Source organism: Eublepharis macularius, chromosome 16 (assembly GCF_028583425.1).
Source record: "Eublepharis macularius isolate TG4126 chromosome 16, MPM_Emac_v1.0, whole genome shotgun sequence".
NCBI classification, from domain to species: Eukaryota; Metazoa; Chordata; class Lepidosauria; order Squamata; family Eublepharidae; genus Eublepharis; species Eublepharis macularius.
The window spans coordinates 18593263-18607376 of NC_072805.1; the positions used below are offsets into that span (position 1 = coordinate 18593263).

General features: G+C 45.0%; 1 protein-coding gene across 2 annotated transcripts in view; it reads left to right on the forward strand.

The window, feature by feature from the left end:
- The first annotated feature begins 733 nt into the window (after nt 1–733).
- The window catches only part of WDR59 (WD repeat domain 59), a 73376-nt gene continuing 59995 nt past the window's right edge, over nt 734–14114 (forward strand). The window contains exon 1 of one of the 2 annotated variants that reach the window (XM_055000714.1): nt 734–797. In XM_055000714.1, coding sequence (XP_054856689.1) covers nt 744–797 — 54 coding nt within the window. In that variant the 5' untranslated portion in view covers nt 734–743. Of the gene's footprint in view, nt 798–2196; nt 2262–14114 lie in introns of those variants that run through there. The other variant, XM_055000715.1, reaches the window with a different exon arrangement.

The following is a 14114-nucleotide window of genomic DNA, read 5'->3' on the forward strand; positions in this document are numbered from 1 at the left end:
TCCGGAACCTCTTGAAAATGGTCACATGGCTGGTGGCCCCGCCCCCTGATCTCCAGACAGAGGGGAGTTGAGATTGCCAGGAGAGCAGAGGGCAATCTAAACTCCTCTCTGTCTGGAGATCAGGGGGCGGGGCCACCAGCCATGTGACCATTTTTCTCCCAGGGCAACCCACTGAGTTCCACCACCTCTTTCCCCAGAAAAAAAGCCCTGGGTAGCTGTGTTAGTCTGTCTGTAGCAGCAGAAAAGAACAAGAGTCCACTAGCACCCATGAGATTAACAAAATTTGTGGTAGGGCATGCGCTTTCGTGGGTCACAGCTCACTTCTTATCTGAAGAACTGAAGAAATGTGAGGAATCTTATTTTGGAGGATGCACTATGGCTTTATATTTTGCTGTGCTTCCCCCAAAATCGTCAGCAATTTCCTAACCCAGAGTTGGCAACCCTATCACCCCTGGAGGTTGGCAGCGTAACTTCGCACCTCACACAGGACCTCCAGGCCAAGGGCGCAAGGTACAAAAGCTCAGATTTCCCTTTCGACTCCGAGCTTCCTCAGACTACACTTCCCGACAGGTCCTGCGCGCGCGGCCTGCCTGCGTCCCTTGCGTCGGGCAGAAACTCCGCTTTCCCTTTCCCTCCGAACCTATTTAGACTACACTTCCCGGCAGGCCCCGCGCATGCGGCCTGCGTCCGTTGCGTCCGGCCGCGTCTTCTCCACCTGGCGCTCCTGCTGCTTTCTGGGCAAGATGGCGGCGCGCTGGAGCAGCGAGAATGTTGTGGTGGAGTTCCGGGATTCGCAGGTAACCGGTTCCCGCCTCAGACCGGGCGGGTTTAAGCGGCGGGTCCTCGGTTGGGGGGGTCAAAGCGTGTCCCCATCTTTGCGAAGGGATGAGCTTGCCTTCCCCCTGCTCCTCACTCAGGCTGGGGCTGCTGCCTTTGGCTACGTAGCGGTTTCAACCGCCCCCCAGTTCGTTTGAAAAGGCTTGTAAATTGTCTTACATTTCTGGGCCCCTTCGTTCTTTTTCCACAGGGGTCGTGCATGGTTTTTTCGCTCCTCCCCTGTATGTTTCCAACAACCCTATGGGGCAGGCGGCTGAGTGGGTTGTTGTTGTTATTAATGATGACCATGATGTCATTTATAGTCTGCCTTTCTCACTGAGACTCAAGGCGGATTACGCAGTGTGAGATTAGTACAGTCGGTATCAAGGACGTTTCCATAAACAATACTATAGGGTAAATAAATACAAGTTTACAAAGATAAAGGTAAAGGTAGCCCCCTGTGCAAGCACCGAGTCATTAAAGAAATGTTGAAACAGAGCACAAGCAATTCTAGGACTGACATTAGACAACATGAAGCACAGGTAGCACATAGGTCTAGAGGAGTTAGCTGTGTTAGTCTGTAGTAGCAAAATAGTAGAGTCCAGTAGCACCTTTAAGACTAACCAACTTTACTGTATCATAAGCTTTCAAGAACCACAGCTCTCCTCATCAGATGCACATAGGAGCACATATTTAAATGTTTATTCTGTTTTTAGCCCTCCTTCCCTGCAAGCAGGCTCAGGACTGGTGATAACAATGATAAAACACAAAGGTATAAAGGATGAATGCATATAAAATCAAGAATCAGTCAATATAATTGTTTAAAAAATAATTAAAAAATCAGTAAACATACAATATAAAATAGAAGTAACAGTATTGCTCCAGATTATGGTATTTAAATACAGATCAGATAAGGCACTCGGAGCATTGTGGGCTGGGCTAAGAGATATTGTGAGGGAGGAGCTTGTTGCAAAGTGGGGATTCTCTGTTTTATGCTCACTACAACCTTGTGAGGGGAGTGTGAGTGTGAGGGAGTGGCTGGCTCACGGCAGAGCAGGGATCCTCCTTTTCTCCATTTTATCCTTGAAACAACAGTAGTCATATGAAGTAGCCGGGGCTGAGAGGGAATGGCTCGTCCCTCTCACGGCAGTGAGGATTCTCTATTTCTCCTTTTTGTGATAGCAACTACCCTGTGAGGTGGGAGTAAATGTCTCATGGCAGAGTTGGAATTCTTCATTCTTTGATTTTATCCTTGAAACAACAACAGTCTTGTGAGGTAGGCATGGCTGAGAGGGAATGGCTCATCCCTCTCACAGAAGTGAGGATTCTCTATTTCTCCTTTTTGTGATAGCAACTACCCTGTGAGGTGGGAGTAAATGTCTCATGGCAGAGTTGGGATTCTTCATTCTTTGATTTTATCCTTGAAACAACAACAGTCTTGTGAGGTAGGCATGGCTGAGAGGGAATGGCTGGCCCAAAGATCACCCACTGGGTTTCATGGCTCAGTGGGGATGTGGGGATATGAGGATGGGCCTCTTTTGTCCCTGTTTTTTCTCAATATATGTATCTGTTATGAACATAAGAATCGTCTTTCTTGGGTACCATCACCAAATGACTCTTTATTGATAATGATTCAGGGGTACCAACTGATCAGAATGAAATAAAACCTCAACCCTGGCTTGCATCCTCGGCTTTTAATGCCTTCTTGATATGCAGGAGTTGGTAGATTCTGGAGGATCAGCCAGATTTGTCCAATGTAGCAAAAGCTACAAATAATCTTTTTCTTCTTTAAATAAGTTATTGTGACTTTCATAGGTCAGAACCCATTTTGACAAGTGTGTGATGCATTAACCTCAGGAGTAGATGACTGCCCTTTGGTAAAACATTTCCCCTCCTTGCCTCTGTGTTCATGTTGTCTGTATGCTTGCCTACCCACTTACGTTGCCACACACATCTGACAAAATAGGCTCTGCCTGTTTGTGGATCAGAGCTTGTTTCATCAGACACACAAAAAATTACTTGCAGTTGACATATGTAGGTCCAGAGGTTGGATAATATAAACAATTATTTTTACCCCAAAGAGGGGCTGTGGCTCACTGGTAGAGCATCTACTTTGCATGCAAAAGGTCTCAAGTTCAGTCCCCATCATCTCCAATTAAAAGGATCAGATAGGACGTGATGAGAAACACTTCTACGTGAAACTGCTAGTCTGAGTAGACAGTAGTGACTGTGATGAACCCAAAATAGAAAAGAGTCCAGTAGCACCTTTAAGACTAACCAACTTTACTGTAGTATAAGCTTTCGAGAATCACAGATCTCTTCTTCAGATGCATGGAGGGACCCTCCATGCATCTGATGAAGAGAACTGTGATTCTCGAAAGCGTATGCTACAGTAAAGTTGGTTAGTCTTAAAGGTGCTACTGGACTCTTCTATTTTTGCTACTACAGACTAACACGACTAACTCCTCTGGATCTATATGGTGATGAACCAAGGGTCTGATTCAGTATAAGGCAGCTTTATGTGTTTGTGAGACTACATTTTATTTGTGCTCAAGTGTGCATTATGTATTTTTGAAAATAATACTTGATGGCAGTGTTGACATGAGCTCTAATCTGTGAAAATTCAAGCCACAATACTTTGTGAGATGCCACAGGAACTGGCAGGCAAAGCTTTCTCTTTCTCTCACAGTACGAAGGTAGGCATTATGCACCTGCTAATTAACTTACAGATGAAGACATAGGATAGGGATTGTGGTTAATGAGCTGGTAACCTGGCAGTGCAAATCTAAATGCAGTTGCACACTTCTAAGCCTTTTGAAGCCAATTAGCTTAGAAAGGTGCAACTGTGATTAGGATCACAGTGTTAAACCGGTTCTGAATCCTGTTTCCAGCACTGGCCAAAAGGGATGCTTCTGCAGGATGTAAAGGCCGCTCACTGCCCTGCTCTGTTCATTATCCAAAGCTTCTGATATTTAGGGCTATCCTTCCTCTGTATGTGGATTCTCACATGCTTCTGTACTACTGGCAGGATACACGTGTAGCCCCCCAATGAGGTTGATAATATCCCTTGGTGCTGTTTTGTATTAGAAAAACAGCGCAGGTGTAGAGACTGAAGCCTCTTCTCCCCCATCATCTCAAACTGAATTGGAGGCCTCGTGTTCTTGGGAAATGACCTTGCACCTGATATTTAACTGTCTCAGTCAAAGTCAGGTTGCAGGAACCCAGACCTTACACTTTGCAAATTCTAACATGTAGTTTGTCCCTTAGCAAATCTTTATTGCTGGAGTGTATGGAATTTATTCCTAATGCTGGCAAGTACCACTATGTTCTTACCTTTTGCTACGGGAGTGGGGAATGTTGTTATTGGTAGTTATTTTTATTAATAAATGTATATATGTCTAATAATTTGCAGAGAGCTTTAATTATTTATCACCACTCCGCCCTTGTGTAACCAGCAGTTGTTATTCCAGTCTCACTGATGAGGAACTGATCGCATCATGAGGTCTGTTACTGAAATGTAACATTCTAGTTCTCTGTTGAGAGCTGAAATTTGTATAATAAGCACAAATATCTGCAGGACATGTATTGGAAAGTTCATGTTGAGCTTGTCAACGTAGTCTGTTCAGTTAAGGTTGTTGTGGCAAGTATGGCCAGCTTTTCCTTCCCTCTTCTGTAATTTTTCCTATAAAACGTGGATTATGATTTCTTCTTCAGAGCATCTGAATACGTGGGCTCTGATTCATGAAAGGTCATGCTGGAACAAATACTGTTAACCTTTTAAGCTGCCACTGGGCTTCTAGTTTCCCTAAATGTTGGTTCATGATGGTAGAAAGAGCCATAGTGCCTGTGCAACAGTTACTCTTTTTTTAAAAAAACAATTGTTTGGGTGCTAAAACATGGCAGCCACAAAAAGGAGCAGGTGAGATTATTCCAGTTTGCCCGCTCATCTCTTTCCTTAATAAATAGGTGCTGGCTTGCCTGTCCCTGCCATCTGCTTCACACACACCCCAACCCAGTACCATAATGGTACCACCCTTCCTCCAGTCAAGTCAGGCCAGAATACTTGGTTCAGTTCTCCATTTACTCTCACAACAGCCCTGGGAGGCAGGTCAGGCCAAGAAAGAATGGCTGATCCAAGGTTACCTGGTGGTCGTAATGGCTGAGTGAGGATTTGAGTCTAGATTTCACATAAGAACATCTATGAAGCTTCCTTGTACTGAATCAGACCCTTGGTCCCTCAAGATCAATGCTATGTGATAGCAGCATTCCAAGATCTCAGGTGGAGGTTTTTGACATCATTTGCTGCCTGATTCTTCTCTGGAGATTAAATCCGGGACCTTCTGCATGCTAAGCAGATGCTGTATCACTGAGGCACAGCCTCTCCTAGAAAAGAAATTAAATATTTTCCCAGTCTTAGTCCAGTGCTCTTAACCACTCAGTTCCACTGGTGCTCTCCCATTGGAATGGGCATCAGAGAAAAGGTATCTTATTTTTTCACATTCCATTTCTGGCCCAGGGTGCTCTAGAACGTGACAGGTGTATTAATGCACCTAAGGGCCAAGCTACAAGTGACGAATGACACTTGAATAGCAAGTGAACAGACTCACGTGTATTCCTCCCTGTTCACTTGTGCTCCACTTGCACTCCATTCGGTCATGTGATCGAGTGGAGTGCAAGTGGAGGGCAAGTGAACAGGGAGGAATACACGTGAGTCTGTTCACTTGCCATTCAAGTGCCATTCATCACTTGTAGCTTGGCCCTAAGAGCTCAGGTGGTGGATGGTATTTTCCACCCAGCAACCTTGAGTTTATCATGCAGGGGAGGGGATCACTGCATTCTTATGAGTCAGGTCACACACGTGGCCAACTATGGACTTAAATATCCCACGTCTCTTAGATGTGGGAGTGGGCAAAGAAGGTATTGGATCCTTGAAATAGAAACTGTCTGGACTTCCCCTTTCGTATTGCTGTGCTGAGCTGAGACTATGTGAATGCCCCTTTATTCCAAAATAAGACTGCTGTGGGTGTGACCGCATTGCAAAGCTGCCATGACCATTCCATAGTATATATTCGACATTCCGTTTCTGGAGTCTCTGAGCAGCAGGCAGCACCGCACAAACAAAATCTCACAGTTTTCAAGTATATCAGTCCTGCCCCGCTCTTGGCCATTGAGGAGACGGTCACAATACTTAGTGTAAAACAAGTGGTGAGGGAGAGGGAAACACAAGTCATTAATCTTCATGGGAAAGTATGTGCAGATAACTATCCACTAATGAATTTTTAACTAGGATCCTGGTTGCCTGTTATTGAACAGCGGCCATGTGTTCCATGAAGTCAAGAATGCTCTTCTCTAGGAGGCAGGCTGCCTTTTCTAATTGCATCACAATGTCATCTGATAGTAAAGGTGAAAGCCCGAGCTTCTGGTTTCTCAGCGCTGCAGGAGTCGGGGGATTCACTCATGCCATGACGGCAGAGCCGCATTGGCATAGACCATCGCAAACATCTAATATGCCGTAGATCTTGTTCTGCTCTCATGCAGGGTAGTGTTAAAGTGAGGAGGTAGCAAGACTTGCTCATCTTAACGTTGTTGGAGGGGGATGCTTTTCTCAGGCTGTGGTTGAACATCCTTATAAGGATTGTGAGCCGACACGGTATCGTAGTTAGAATGTCAGACGAAGATCGGAGAGACCCAGGTTTGAACCCCTGCCGTGGAGGCTTGCTGGGTGACCTGGGGTCAGTCACGCAGTCTCTGTCCATGCTACTTCACAGGGTTATTGCGAGGATAAAATGGAAGAGAGGAGCACAGTGTAAGCTGCTTTGGGTCCACATTGGGGGGGGGAAAGTGGGTTATAAAAGAAGTGAATGAACTGAGCCCCCTCCAGAGATCACAGGGGTATGCTGAGGGAGGTTTGTCTTATTTGGTCTGCACAGAATTTCCCTTTCGAGGATAAAGCGGAGAATGTTTACCATATGGGGTTATTTCTCTTTGTACAGAGGAGCACGGAGTAGAACCAAGAATAGATAAAAGAGCATATGCAAACCAAACCTTTTCTAGTCATTCTGCTCTTGTGATTAAAAAGACTAGGAAACCATTTCCGCTTGAGAAGAGTACGGATATTAACCGATGATTTGAATCGGAAAATTTTCCAGTTTAAATAAATTCAGTATTTACATAACGTTAGCCAAATTTAAATGATGTTAGCCAGAGAAGGCAAACACCACCGTGCACAAGCCAGGACCATGTACAAGCACTGGGGTTTGTCCCCGCGTTCTATCCCCCATGCGGCCAATCCCACGCGGTGGGTTTGCAGCACAGCAGCCCTGACAATTATAGATAAGCAGGCTATATTTACATACGTGAGATGGGAAATTTTCCGCTGAAAAATATAGCATTGAAAATTTTTCCGGCCCACATCGCGAGATGTATCCAAGAAACACATTTTCTTTGTGTTGAATAATCTAATTGTGGCGCGGAGGGGGGGACGATGGCGGAGCAAGTAATTCATCTCTAGCAAACAGCGCTTGTGCTGAAAGAAGAAGAAAAAAACAGAAACTGATCTCATTGAAGCTGGAAGCCATGAAGACCTGAAAGGATGCTCCCAACCAAACTACAATCGCACCCTGCCCCGCAGTGTGCTTAGGATCCTTACGGGGTTGAATAACTGCAGTGCTCCTCATGATTAGATAAAACACAAGTCCAGTGGCCCCTTAAAGGCAAAGGAAAGTTATGCTAGCCTAAGCTTTTGTGGGTGGGTCTGAAGTGAACTCTGACTCAAGAAAGGCTATGCTGGAATATTCATTTTTCAGGTGCTACTGGGCTCTTGTTTGATTTTGCCACAGCAGACAAACGTGGCTATGCCTCTGGAGGTACTGTGATTAGATGCAGAGGAGTTAGCCGTGTTAGTCTGTAGTAGCAAAATCAAAGAGTCCAGTAGCACCTTTAAGACTAACCAACTTTATTGTAGCATAAGCTTTCGAGAATCACCGTTCTCTTTGTCAGATGCATCTGACGAAGAGAACTGTGATTCTTGAAAGCTTATACTACAATAAAGTTGGTTAGTCTTAAAGGTGCTACTGGACTCTTTGTGATTAGGTGGACATTTTTGAACTGCTGCAAACAGGAATGGAAATGTTCAGAGTTTGCCTTCAACCTGCATCTCAGGTTTTTTTTTCATTTTAGAAAAATGATTGGCTGACACGGTTCATCTTGACTTCAAATGCAAGTGTGCCTAGGGCCTTCCTTGTTGCAGGCTGTCAAGGCTCTGCCCTGAAATATGCAAAGTAATCACAGTCAATCGGAGAGCTATTCTTAAAACCCTGGAATAAAGTTGAGCCTGGCCAAATGACATCAAATGCTGTGCTTGGGCCAAGGAGACCGAGGTTCATAGTCCCTGCTCAGCCATGAAACTCTGGGCCAGTTGCATACACTCAACCTAATCTCGCAGGGTTGTTATGATCCTAAAACGGGCTCACTTTTGCCCCATCCTCCATTATACAATTCTGATTTCTTTGAAGGAAAGACAGTATTTAAATGTGATATGTACATCATTGTCTTTCTCATGTTCCCCAGGTAGGATGTTAGGCATATAGGAGCATGCTTGATTTCTAATGGCTGGGTAACGGAATGGATCGAGCCCCCACCCCAGTGTAGTCCTTTCCAAGGATACTGCCCATGGCATGCGGGATTTTCCAGGTTCAGTCCCCAGCAGCAAATGTTAAGACATACTTTTTTTTGCCTGAAAACCAAGGGCAGTCAGCGTAGACAACACTAAGCTAGGTGGACCAGAGGTCTGGCTTGGAAGAGGACAGTTTTGTATGTCCGTATGTTCCTGACTGCACCTGTTTACTACTTTCCCATGGGGAAAATTAAGGAGTTCACTTGGGGACACTGTTGCAGGGGAGACAATACCCACCCTTTGCCCAGGGCCAGTTCAAGGTGTTTTGCGACCCCAAGCAAAGTAGTTACCATATATCCTTCCCCAGCCCAGTCACAGTCATTCCTGATCAGTAGCCCATTGTTCATGAAAAATAAACCACTGTCACCCCAGATATAATTTTCTCTCTTTTATGAACATTAATTTATGGAGATTAATGAACTGCAAGGTGCTTAGATTATCTTTTGCAGGAGTCCCCAATGTGCCTGAGCCTTTAGCGCCATTGGAATTTTGACACAGGGTGATGGGCGCAACTGCAAAATGTCAGGATTATGCATAACTAAGATCCAGAGGAGTTAGCCGTGTTAGTCTGTAGTAGCAAAATAGACAAGAGTCCAGTAGCCCCTTTAAGACTAACCAACTTTACTGTAGCATAAGCTTTCGAGAATCACAGTTCTCTTCATCAGATGCATCATGCATCTGACGAAGAGAACTGTGATTCTCGAAAGCTTATGCTACAGTAAAGTTGGTTAGTCTTAAAGGGGCTACTGGACTCGTCTATTTGCATAACTAAGAGTAACTCTTCAACATTTCAAGCAGAAGCTCTCTTTAATGGGATGCCTTTTAAAATGAACATCGTGTCTTAAAATAGTTTCTTGCCTATACACAGCTTACCTGCATTCACACCTTGAAGATCCTTGTGCTGTGATGGCAGCTGCGGCCAGATCAACATTTTTAAATCTCTGCACAGCTAATCAGAAACCATACTGGGTAAAAAGCTGCATCTGGCCTCATCCCCCTTTTTAAAAACTCATAGAGGGTGTCATAGCACCCATGAGCACCATGTTGGGTTTGTCGGAAGACTCGCACATGAAATGCCTAACCAGGTTCCTAAAATGCCTCATTACCTTTTACTTTGTTATTATTCAGCTTGAGCAGATTCTCTGATGGTATATCAATGTTCTAAATGAATTACTCTTAGCCCTGTTTACATCGCTCCCAGAGCTTGGCACAGTTTGTCTTGTTCAGATGGTATCATCAAACAAATTAGGGGCTGTAGGACACACACAAAGAATGTGTTTCTGAGAAAACTTATAAATATCATGAATTGGTCACACTGGCCTTCTGCCTCAGTGTGTGCTCTAGGAATGGCTAGTATGACCAAGAGGTAGTGGAGGTCTTTCCCAACTCTAGAATACTTCTCATGGTATCATTACAAAAGAGTGCAGAGGTGTTTCCCCCCCCCCAGTGGGTAGGTGAATTCTGCCCTGTGCCCAGTGATGGCAGCCTCCCCACAATTCTCTCTGCCAGGCTAAACTTCAGGAGGGGGAAGTGGGTGCCTTCTCCCACCCACCACCCACTCCCTTTGAAGACAGCCTCCACAGTGAAGCCTGTCAAAATGGTAGGAAAGTCAATAGTAACAAGCTCTGACAACTTAGGTAGCAATGCTTCAGAGACGGTTCTGTGGGCTATAATGAATACAAGTCAAGCAGTTTGCTGTTGCACTCGAAAGGTCAATGCCATTTCTAGGCTGGATTAACAGGGTTATGGCTTCCAGTATTTGGAAAATAACAATCCTGCTCTGTTTAGCAGCAATAAGCTCTCCTCTGGGGAGCTGTAGTTCGGCTTTGCAAGCGCATTCATCAACTTTGTTAGTCTACAAAAAAAAGTCATTGCTGTTCCAATCCAGATATCTAATATTAAAGGACTGAAAAATACGCATTTTTAAAGCTTCCTTTCTGGCTGCCTGAAGGGAATTCTCTCTCACCACAGGTGTTGCAGCTTGACCTTGTCAGATTTCAGAAGCTAAGCAGGGTTGGCCTTGGTTGGTAATTGGATGGGAGACCTCCAACGAAGACCAGGGTTGCAGAGGCAGGCAGTGGCAAGCCACCTCTGTTAGGCTCTTGCCATGAAAACCCCAACAGGGGTCACCATAAGTCAACTATGATTTGAGGGCAGGATTTCATTTTTCACAGGTGACCAGTGAGCTCTTTACAAAGCTTGCTATCTTTTTTGGGGAAAGATGGTAGATGAACTGGTGGCAACTCACAGGAAAGTTGTGAGGCCGGCAGAGGGCCTAGGTCTCAAGTGATATGTTAAACAGATGTGGAGCAGGCTTGTGTGATTTTCACTTTGGGGCCATATTCCACCCCTTCCTCTAGGTGCTGTGTGTGTGGTGTTGTCCTTCATTTTATCCCCATTACAGCCCCTTGAGGTAGATTAGGCTGTGCGATCGTGCCTGACTCAAGGGCACCCAGTGAACTTTGTGGCCGAACGAGGATTTAAAGCTAGGTCTCTGATCTAACATTCGGTTTTCTGTCCTGTACCGGTTCTCCCAGAAGCAGCTATGCAAGTAAGTCCCCAGAAGCTAGTAACTCAGTACCACTATGCGTACTGGTGTTAATAATTTGTGTGGCCTAAAAGACAAAAGGAACCTATAGAAAAGAGCAAGAGTCCAGTAGCACCTATAAGATTAACAAAATTTGTGGTAGGGGTATGAGCTTTCGTGAGCCACAGCTCACTTCTTCAGATACCTGTCGGTATCTCTGACTCATGAAAGCTCATACCCCTACCACAAATTTTGTTAGTGCTACTGGTCTCTTGCTCTTTTCTACTGCTACAGACAGACTAACACAGCTACCCAAAAAGAACCAACTTACGCAAGTTGCTTTAGTCCTTGCCTGATCCCTTCGAGGGGAGGTTCTTGCTAGCTACAGGTAACCAGGCGAGTGGCTGGTTGCAGGCAAGCACAGGTTAAATACATCTGTAGACCCACACACATGAAATGGCAACATGGGAATCATCATGCACTGCTATGTCAGCCCAAGGTTTCTACTTGAGAATTCCCAAGAGCTAAGGTCCTTTTTGCTTGTTACTTTTTGTGCTTAATGAGTTCATTGATGTCAGATCTGGCCTTAACAAAACACATCTCCACTTTTTGAAGTCAGTCAAATTGGATTCTCCAGAAATATGTCTTTGATAGAGATGGCTCGTGAGGGGTGGATTTTCAGCAAACCAGATCATCTCCCTCAGATCTTGTGGATCGCCATCTGTAGCTGTGACTTGGATTTCCTCTCAAATGTTGCAACCTTTTCCGTCTCCGTCTCCCAGTGGGTACTTCTGCAACAGAAGCAATTACCAGGTACCCAGAGGGGTCGTGGCCCAGTGGTAGAGCATCTGCTTGGTGTGCAGAAGGTCTCAGGTTCAATCTCTGGCATCTCCAGTTGAAAAGATGATGTAGCAGGTGATGTGAAAGACCGCTGCTTGATACTCTGAAGAGCTGCTGCAAGTCTGAGTAGACAGTGCTGACCTTGATGGACCAAGGGTCTGATTCAGTAGAAGACAGCTCCATGCGTTTATGTGCACCCTTGTAGTTGTTTGACTCTGGGCAGCCTTCCAGAGTTGTTTTCTGTTGTCCCAGAAGGTCAGACCAGAACCAACAGGTAATCAGGAGTTTTCATCTAAGAACCAACGGGTAGAAACCAACAGGTAGAAATTAAATCAATAGAGTTTTTGGCTAAACATTAGGAAGAACTTTCTTACAGTAGAGCAGTCCCTCAGTGGGAAAGGCTTCCTCAGGAGGTGGTGGGCTCTCCTTCTTTGGAAGTTTTAAAGCAGAGGTTAGATGTCCATCCGACAGCAATGCTGAATCTGTGAACCTTGGCAGATCATGAGAAGGAGGGCAGGAAGGTTTACATCAGTGCTTAGTTCTCGTGGCCCCTTCTTACATGCCCAGGGTAATGCTGATCGCCACTTTGGGGTCAGGTAGCAATTTCCCCCAGTCCAGTTTGGCTAGGGATCCTTATGATGTTTTGCCATCTTCTGGGTATGGAGCAGGGGTCACTGGGTGTGTGTGGGGGGGAGGCAGTTGTGAATTTCCTGCATTGTGCAGGGGTTGGACTAGACGACCCTGGCGGTACCTTATAACCCTATGAGTCTATCAGGAAATCTGTCATAGACTTGAACCTTTTTGAGGCTGAATTTCTCCTTCCAGACTTGAGCTCTTGCCTCTTGCATAGCAAACCTTTCTCCCCAACAGCCATCCCTAATTCAGCAGCTGTTGTGCTTACTTACCTACTGACCTAGCCTGGCACATTAGTGGAGCAGGAACCCAGCAGAGAGAAGCTGGTAGGCAGTGTTTTGTTTCTCTTCTAATCAGTCTCTAGCTTTTATGGTGCTGTATTTCACCTGCAGGCTGGCTGATTGCCATCTAGCAATGCAATATTGCTGACGTGCCAAGCATTATTGAAACGAGTGGTCCAGAAGTCCTTGGGACTCTTTGTCTGTGCCGCTTTGGGACCAGTACCGAAAGCCCCTTGTCAACTCTACCTATGCTAATTGGTTTTCAGTTGCAATGTGATTCTCAGGGGCTGTTAAAACCAGTGAAGCCAACAGCTAAGTTACTAGGAGGGTGGGGTTTTCAAGCACGGCCTTTGGAAAACCGTGTCTGCTTGTCCTTCCCACAATGTCTCTACATTCATTGCTTAGGGTTCTCACTATGGGTCTGTTTTTTTCATCAGGAGATGGGATCTTGTTAGGTAGAACAATAGACAGTTGTTCTCTTCCATGGAACTTGTTCGCTAGAAGTAACGGTGAGAATCCCAGTGCGTTTTAATTTGTCTTTAAATTCTGACCTCCCTTCAGGGAGCTCAGGGAATCCTAACTGGGGTTTATCCCATTTTATGCTCACAACGGCACACTGAGGAGGTAGGTTAGCGTGAGAGAATACGGCTGACTCAGAGTTTCCCAGGGAGTTTCATGGGTGCCCAAGGACTAAACCTCCAGTCTTCTCAGCCAAAGTTCAGCACTCTGCTTGCTCATCCAAACCAGCTGGAGAACACTTGAGACAGCTGAAATGGATAAACTGGCAAGTTTATTGAAAGATATGGAGAACACAATATATAATAACACTTGGGAGCCATTTTACAACTGGATACAAAAGAAGTTTGAAGAAACTTAGCTTTTAGTTAAGACAAAGACTTTTATGGATGTTACCTAAAATATTTGCAAATAAATAGCTGAACTGCAGAATATAATGATGTACTAAGAAACATATTAGATTGAATGGTGCAGTGTATCAGATTTGTATAACATGAATTTCTTTTCCTCATCCCTTCTATTCTGTATTCCCTACTTTCTAGCAAAAATAAAAAACTCACTTAAAAAAAACAGCTGGAGAGGTACTGGGTCAGTAATCTTCAAAATGGTGCCATTTTCTTCTTCCCCAAATTATGAACCCAACAAAGCAAAGAGCCGGTCCTGGCTTGCTTCTTATTGAACCAGGTGCGTGTGTGCGCATTAGAAGAGTTCCCGAGTCTGCAGGGAGCACCCTTTCAGAAACAGTTGCCTCCATCACAGAATGATACTTGGTTTGGAACCAGCCAACATTTTGTGATTGTCCCCAGTACCCCATGGAAGCCCTTCT